We start from the raw sequence: 8,832 nt of genomic DNA, 5'->3' as shown, positions 1-8,832 counted from the left end.
CATAACAAGATAAACAGTACATAATTTTCATCTTTTAAGTACAGTACATTTTCAGTTACCCAGAATCCCTTGCAAAGCACCCTCTGAAAGCCATTCAGACAGCTGAATTCATCTGGATATGTGAAGCTACAGCATCTTATGAGGAATTATACTTGCCACTGCATGATGCATAATGTAAAACCATACACTACACAAAACAAAAGCTGCAGAAAAGAGTTTACTATACTGTAATAGTTACAAATTACTGTATCAAACTTAAGAGTAGAGCTGCATTAAATAAAGCATAAGAAAAGAACAATTTGTGTAGTTTTCACGTGTTTTAAACCAATGAATCCCAGCCAGGCCCTGCGGTGCCTTAAGATCCTTTCAAGCCAAAAAGTAAGTGAAAACAAAGAGCCGGCATTTTCCTCAAACGCCTGAAGTCTGTCAAGGGGTGCGCCTCAAGCCTAAAAAGGTTGAGAACCATGCTTGAAACAAATCATTGTGTTGTCTGCACTATGTAGGCATAGTGCCAAAAAAAACCCCAAATAATCATACAACTACTCATTTCATTAGGTGCTACTGGTGAGAGGGTTATAATTTATTCTTCAAATAACAACTCAAAGAGACCGAAAGACAAGAGTTAGAGGCTTACTTTCAAAACGATCTTGTATAATTTTTAGTACATTTTGGCCTGGCAGAATGTCGATCTGTTGCTTACTACAAGAAAGAACAAGGAAAAAAATGCATTTAAAGAACTGCATTAAATAAAGGTACTCAATATTTGTATCCAGTATGTACCACACACCACTACAATTAGTAGCTGTTATGGTTGTTATTATTATAGTATAATGCTATATCACTATTAGTGTTATTTACAAGTAAGATGACTGTTTTATATGTAATATATTTATATAAGTTACTAGCAAATTGGCCATCGTGACTGGTAGGGGGAGCAGGTGAGCAGGGATGGAGCACTGCTACCCAGCACCCAGCAGTGCTGCTGCTCTGCCTCTGGCCCCATGCACACCCACTCCCTGCATCTGGCTCCATGTGGCCCTGTCCCACGTCTGGCCCTGTGTGTCCCTCCCACCCCATGCCACTGCTGGCTCTCAGGAATGGGGGGAGGGACGGGAGTGGGGGGAAGCTTGCATGCAGCGGTAGCCAGTGGCACTCAGCATGCCCCCCCCACCCTGCCACCTTTTGTCAGGGCTGGGCAGCAGGGGGGGAGTGGAGGGGGATGCAGTGGTGGTGGGCGCTGCCACCAGACACTCCCCCTTCCCATTCCCTCTCCCACTCCCCTCCCGCCCCTCTTCCCCACTGCCTCCCCCTCCCTGCTAGCTGTTGTTGGTGGGAAGGCCCGCAGAGGCTCCCTCACCCCCTCTGTCCCTAATGCTCCAAGCCCTCACAGCCAATCAGCATGTTCCCTCTCAGCAGAGCATGCGCAGTTGGCCCAGTGCATTACAGACAGACAGACTAAGGCTTTTATTATATCAGAATTATGTATTACTGCTGTTGCATGATATTTTATATCATCATCACTGTTTCCACACAATACGTTCCATTGATTCACATTGTGCATAATTGGTAGTTTTCTAGAATATTATAATACAGGGGTGAGCAAAATACAGCCAGTGCACCAGACTCCCATTTCATCTGTCCATCTCCCATTTCACAGTAGCCCCTGCGGTGACAGCTCCTTCTGGCTGCCACTACCAAATCCACCCCAACCGCCAAACATCCCAGCCTGCCTGCCCCATACCTACAATCAGAGGGGCAGGATCCAGGCAAGCCAGGTGTGCAGCCAGGCAGCTGGGATGGGACCACAGCCAAAAGCAAGACAAGTACACAGAGCTGGGTAGACCTCAGGATCTTGGGGCAGTGACAGCGCAGGGCTTGGGCCAGAGCCAAGCCACGATCCGCTGCCCACACGCCCCTGAAACAAACACGGGTTCCACCAGCAGGGGCAAGCAGGGAACGTATCGCAGCTCTGCTCTGGCCCCATGCTGTCATCATCGCCCCAAGATCCCAGGGTCTGCATGGAGACCAGCCAGGAACTACCTGGGCAACTGTCCAAGAAGCCGTATGCCAGGCCCAAGCTTCCTGGACCTACAGCCAGTGCCAGATCATTTCAGTGATGGCCTCTTACAGAGCAGTTGTTGACCAACATTGTGTCTAAGCCACCCCCTCACTCCTGAATTAATCATTCCCACGGTTTGTAGGACCCACAGATGGGTAAAAAAGCTAGTGCACCCCTGTGTAAGATTCTTACTTGTGTGACTGAACAACTGGTATTTCAGCTCAGCAGCCTATGTATTTATTATTTTTTGTTCAGCATTTATACTACAACAGCACCTACACAGCCAGGCTTGTGTGGTGCTGGAAACCTTTGGCCTCGTTTTCTAGATGCCCAGACCTCGGACTAGAGCCTTATTTCCAGCCAAGTTGGACACCATGGCTTGGTACAGACATTTAAAGAACCTGAGGCAGAATCCATCTAAGTTACGCAGCTTTGTGTAAGCAATGTTGCTTAAATCAGTACCAACCAGAACACACATTTGCCCTTTTGGTGGGAGGTACAAATCTTAGACTGGGTTCCGCCATTTTTAAACCAGTCTACACGTGCTAAACTTCTATGCTGTTACAAGTATAGACTGGTTTCCGATCACTTATACCAGGAAAAGTGTAACTTCTGTAGCTGGCCCTTGTGCTCACAACTGAGGTTAGAAAGAGCTGCACTTACAGGCTTGTACTGAGACCTTTATTCTGGCTGCTGTAAACAGAAGAGTTAGCTGCGTATTTTCAAGGTCTGTCCAAGACCTGCATTTCATCTTCATTGTGCTGGCTGTACCTACTTTACAACTAGACACTCTTTATGGACAGGACTATTTTTAATATCACAGCATGTAGCTCAGCACATCTACTCTGTCCATAAACATCACCAAGTCATCAGCTCTACCTATCAAATCTTACCAGCTCTTGTCATTGGCATCACTCTCGCAGATTTTTGCCCAGCATTCAAATAAACCCTGAGTGGGTTCCACAGGCAGGGGCATGCAGGGAACGCATCACAGTTCTGCCCCCGCCCTGCGCTGTCACCACCCCAAGGTCCTAGGGTCTCCACGTGTTACACAAATTGCCAACTGCTCAAATCACGAGCGAGATCTTATAAGGGAGGATAAGGCAAGGTGCCACGTTTAATGATTAAGTGCTTAATACATACGCACACACATGCACGCACACCACCTTCATACCCCAATTTCTGTTCTGCACTGGTCTACATTACCAGTCTTATCAATACTCGGATCAACTTAGAGGCAAGCCAAGTTGATCACAAGTAGGAGCCCGGCTCCCACTGGCCCATCTCATCAAATAAACGGATGCTTCAGGATGACATGCAGAACAAGACCCAAAATCAGTATGTCTCACCCCATCTTTTATAGCCTTGTCAATTCACCCAGTCCTCTGGGCTTTTGCTGTGTTATCATTGCGTTCTTCCTTGAAGGCCGATTGTTGTTGTTCTCTCGCTGTTCCGGGGCGGATTCTTCTTGTTTTTGTCTTTTATCTGTCTGCATTCTTCAGCCAGTTGCCAGCTGATGTTTTCCTTTTCCACAAACACACTCTCACCCATTCTCTCACGCATACAGCACACAAAGGTTGAGCGCTTACATCAAGCTACAGAGCCTTACAAAATGGAGTTCCTTAAGGCAATGCAAAACTCAAGAAAATACATCAGATTAAAAGCAATAGACAAAAAGTCTATTTTTATAACACATGGACACCAGCCAGGAGCTGCATGGGCAGGTGTCCCGGGCCGGGGCCAGGATCTTGGAGCACTGACATTGTGGGGTCAGGGCCGTGACTAAGCCGAGATCAACTGCCTGTACGACCCTCCCTGCAGAACTGGCACCCGTCACAGGGGCAGGTGAGCAATGGATCACAGCTCCGCTCCAGCCCCAAGATCCACTGCCACTGCGCTGCTGGGAACTGGATCCAGCTGCAGGTGATATCAACCATTTTGCCCACCCCTGGGCAAACAATGCCAGTCCCAATTTGTTACCTATTGATTACATTTCAGCAAATATTGGTTATCTGTACAAAACAAGTGCATAGTATTTTCCAGCCCCACTGTCTACTTCGTAACCTACCTCTACTCCCATTTCCAGCAAACTATCTTTAACTGTATATTTTGTACACTTTGTACCACCTCTAACCACACCAGACATATTGAAGAGGAAGCAGCTCTCAAAGGGCTGCTGTTACAAGCCTTGGAAATAATGGGAGTAATTCAGGATTGGGGTACTTATACCAGAGCACCAACAGAACTATATACATAATAAGCATAGTTTACATTAAAAGTTTGATTAAGTGTATGTTCCAGGTAAATGAATAATCTTTTTCAGTCCCAAGGCTATGCACTTAAATTAAGTACACTACACTGTAATTTTCACCTTTCACTTACTATGCTTTGTCATCTGCACGGAGATGAGATTTTGTTGAAAACTCAAAAGAAAATCATCCATATATTATCAAGTATAAGAGAAGTAAAGAAATTTCTATAAAAGGTGTTCATTTTCGTTTAAATTTTACAGATAAAATAGCTTGTGGTAAAAAGGTGAAATCTGGCATGATGATAACCCTCACTGGATAATGCCAAGAGCAACGATTCCCAAACCCATCTTGTAGTTCCAAGCAACTGTGTGCCTAATTAATTTTGGGTACATCTACACTGGATACCCAAGCCTACCTTAGGTACCAGGAACAACCCAGACATAATAGAATGAAACAATCTAATTTACCTTTCCTAGCAAAATAAATTATCACCTCATGCAAAACTCAGACTAAACTACTTCTGCTAGCCAAGATAGCTTATGCACATTTACATCTGCTATCTAGCAAAATCACAGATTTATGCTTAACAGAACAAAATAGAATGTATTTCTGAAAATTGGTAGGAATGCCCAGACGTGAAGAAATGGCTCCTGCACAACTTACAAGCAAGATATAAAGGAGCTGAATAACGTGCCTGCAAAGCTTCCAATGAGCAAGGGGACTGAGGAAGAGCTCCTGCATGCCATAAAGGTTCACAATAGCCAAAGGACACCTGAAAAACCTGTAAGGTGCTTTATTCTGTAGAAAACCTTTGGCAGACAAAAGAGCATTGCCTCTTTACTGCAGCAAGAGAGACAGCACATCTCTCCACTGCCTAGACAGGTGATTCCAATTATGGAGCTAATGACCCTGTGGTTTTAAAAGAATACCAACTAGTATAGGTATTTAAAAGCTGAAAAGCCAAAATTTAGAGTATAGGAACAATCCTACAGCGCAGTTCTACTCACTGACATTCACTGTTAAGAACCTTAAACTAAAGCTTTTCTTCCTTTTCGGTAGGTTGACTATTGTTCACAAATCCAGGTAAACCCCTGCATTAATAAGGGAGGAGTCACCTGACGCAGCAGCAACTAACTAAACATGATGAACCACAGTAAAAGCAGGAGAGAAGGGGAAAAGGAGTGTATTTTACTTCCTATTTCCATCTCACACATGCGTGCTGAGTTCAGCTTCAACACAGACCATTCCTTTCCTTCCTTCCTCTTCCTCCTTCCCTCCCCCAGCCCACAAGAAAGGAAGCGGCAGGTGTTGACAGAAACAACTTTCAGGAATGGGAAGGGCACAAGGGGAAATGAAAAAGTACAAACTGGAAAGCCTCTTGCTCTGGGCCAGGGCTGTCTAAGCTCTCAGGGTCCAGCAACCATACCAGCAGGGACCACACATCACAGAAGCCACAGCACTGCCCGCACTTCCCCAAGTGCAAGCTCCTGGTCACTGTGTGGGTGGCCAGGACGAGCCTGCAAGCTGTACATTACCTAGTTGAACAGCTCTACTCTAGACCCTAGCACAGACTAAGGAATAAAGAAACCTTCATCATCTTGCAAAAATGACAACAATGCTACCTTACTCTTTTGTTATAGCAGATTTGTTACTGAACTGAGCATTGATTTCCCAGCAACAAAACCTCATGTAGCCCACTCAATATCTCCCTCACCCACCTTTCCAACAGGTGCAATACATGTTCCAAGATCCTGGGAGCAAGGGAGAGACTATCAGCAGGACCCTTGAGTCATGGTTAGTGCAGAGAAGACACTGGCAGCTAACCGGCAAATGTAAGTTTAAGGTTGCTTGTACAACTTGGCAATCCTTTCTTGAGTAACTACTTATGCAATCACTGTTCAATTGTTATTATCTGATATTTTATTTAATTAATCTATTATTGTTATACAGTCTATACACTAAACAATAGAAGCAGCAGCAACATAACATTAAGCAGTTGCTTTGTTAACTGCCAAAGAATCTCATCAGGGGAAAAAAGGTTTTAAAATGTCGGGTGGGATTTTTTTGTTAAAGAGTTTCAATGGGCAGATTTAAGACTTTTTAAAGGGGACTGGGGAGGGGTGGAAAGTGCAAAAGATACAACTAGCATTATAGGGATGATTGAAAACCCCCCATCTCTTAGTGCCTCACTCTGCTCCGCATCTCCCGTCACCCAGCCCTCCCAGGGTGGGCAGACCACACCGAATCAGCAGCAGCCAGGTAAGACTCTACCCAGATCTCAGGACCCCTTCCCCTACAGAACTCAGCAGCACCTCCCACCCCATCCAGCACAGAAAAAGGGGACCTGCCTGCCAACACCACTGTCCCAGGCCAAGCCCAGCATCTTACACAGCTGCTGCTCCCCACAGCTCCCAGTTGGGATGCAGCAGGAATGGCCCTGGTCTCCCCTTGTCCCCATTATGGAGACTGCAGCAGCAGGAGGCACATCCCCTCTTCCTACACCTGCTCCCTCCCTTGGAGCTTGAGCTGTGCCTCACCACAATCCCTCCCAGTCTGAGCTCTATTCCTACCCAGATTCCACAGGGTCTCAGGCACCCAGTGCCGCAGGAAACTGGAGCCACCAGCATGTGAGCTGTACAGTAGATACAGGGCGCAGCTGCACCACAGAAACCCCCCCAGATCCGACCTCATTATGCACCATATGCCATAACCAATTTAAAGGGTTACAGTTAGAAGCTGTGATATTAACCTCAATATTAACCAAAGTTACTCTCCGAAATATTCAGTTCCTAAAAACTAAAATTTTAAATCTAAACACATTACCTTTCTCCATTGCAGAATCTTGCTCTGTAATCTTTTTTTAAATGATTCTGTTAAAAAAAAATAGGGAGACTGTTTTACCAAACACATTACCATTCGAAAAGAAAAAGAAAACTTAGACTTCTGTATCCTGTGTATATCAGTCCATAAGATTTCCAGGCTTATCTGAAACAGATAGAACTCTCCTAGCTCAGTATTTCTGCAGTACTAGTAGGTGTGCTCATCTATACAATCATATCCAGTAAGCCAGCTTTCCTCTAGAACAGGGGTGTCAAGCATCCAGCAACTAGACAGGTAACAAAATGAATACCAACAAAGGAGGATTGAGGCTCAGAATAACTAAAGATCATGTCAAAGAGCTTTTCATAAATTTAAATTAATTTAAGTCAAAAGGGACTAACAAAATTCCTCCCAAGCTGCTGAAGAAACTGGCTTAGAGAAATCTCAGCACTGTCATAAATGTTTGCAAAGACATGGAAGACAGGCAAGATCCCAGAGGACTGGAAAAGGACAAAGTGTCAAGCTTTTTGTGACAGCCTTCAAGTCACAAAGAATCTCAGCAGGTCAGAAAACTGGATGGAAGCTCTCAAGAGGACATTCAACACAGACAAGTGCAAGGTGCAAAGCCTTGGAGAGCAGTCAGAAGCACAACCAGTGTTGCCAGATATTAAATATAAAGTTAGCATACTGGAAGCTCAGTTTTTGTATTTACTGAAAAACTATCGTACACCAAAAGAATATCCAAATAAGTATGAAATGATTATTCAAATTCATCTTATTTTTTCCTTTACAGTGCCCACTGTAAGTCGACAGTGAGTGAGAAATGGGTCAAAGGTGAAGCATTTCTGTATTTTGAGGCAAGCCATCATAAGAAACTGCTGACAGCAAACCCAAAAGTCAGTTAAGGCTCCCTGAGAGTGATTGGGGTTTTGCATTGGCTGCATCAACGAGCTGCCTCACCAATAACTGTACATTGTGAACACTTTTCCTCTCATTGATCAGACAAGGCTTGAAACTATCGTACAAATACGATCATTGTCATACACCTGGCAACACGGAGCACAATTAAAGAGGGGCTGGAACAGCAGCATAGAGAGGACAGACGGTGCGGGGTCCCAGCAGGCTCAGTTGGAGTCAGACGCAGCAAGGCAGAAGGCGGCTGGGGGGGCGGAGTCACAGAAGCACGAGGGGCAAGAGCTGGCAGACAGGACGGGCAAGAGCAGGCCGACGGGGGGGGGCAGGGCGCTTCAGGGCCTTAACCAGCGCAGGCGCAGCGCGCAAGGGCCAACGGAGCCGCCCAAGAGCAACTGCACTCACGGCCCTCGCGCACAACGTTCCACTACCCCACGGAGGCGCGAGGGCCCGCGAGCCCCGCCCCGTAGTCCACGGCGGTTGAAATGGGGCACCGCCTCAGGGTCCCCCGCCCCGGCTCCCGCTCTCACCAGCGCCTCTGCCATGTCGCTGACAGCCCTACCGCCCAGCTCCGGGGCCGCCGCCGCCGAGCCCCGCCCCCGCCTCCGAGGCCTGCGCGCCCGACCGCTTGTTCGAAAACCCAGCGCTTTCCCGCTGCGCATGCGCCCCTCCGCCAAGGGACTGTGCGCGGAAGCCCATTGGCTGAGCGCAGGGCTCGAATGGCCTGTCACCAGAGCCGTTTCCCTAGCCTCCCGCCCGGAGAGGAGAAAGGAGGAGGGTGCGCATGCC

General features: G+C 46.6%; 1 protein-coding gene and 1 long non-coding RNA gene across 2 annotated transcripts in view; both read right to left on the bottom strand.

The window, feature by feature from the left end:
- CENPC (centromere protein C) overlaps positions 1 to 94 on the bottom strand; it is an 87,903-nt gene extending 87,809 nt beyond the window's left edge. The window contains exon 1 of the mRNA XM_019521847.1: positions 60 to 94. Coding sequence (XP_019377392.1) covers positions 60 to 94 — 35 coding nt within the window. The remainder of the gene's footprint in view (positions 1 to 59) is intronic.
- Positions 95 to 631: 537 nt separating this feature from the next.
- LOC109300999 lies at positions 632 to 8,632 on the bottom strand. Its single transcript, XR_002098397.1, has 3 exons — positions 8,574 to 8,632; positions 7,135 to 7,181; positions 632 to 699 (listed from the first exon to the last, which is right to left on the bottom strand). It is a non-coding gene; the product is annotated as an uncharacterized LOC109300999 (long non-coding RNA).
- Between the last annotated feature and the right edge of the window lie 200 nt (positions 8,633 to 8,832).

Source organism: Gavialis gangeticus, unplaced genomic scaffold, assembly GCF_001723915.1.
Source record: "Gavialis gangeticus isolate Ggan-Ray unplaced genomic scaffold, GavGan_comp1, whole genome shotgun sequence".
NCBI classification, from domain to species: domain Eukaryota; kingdom Metazoa; phylum Chordata; order Crocodylia; family Gavialidae; genus Gavialis; species Gavialis gangeticus.
Note: the sequence above shows the minus strand (reverse complement) of the source record. Positions and strands in the feature narration are given on the sequence as shown.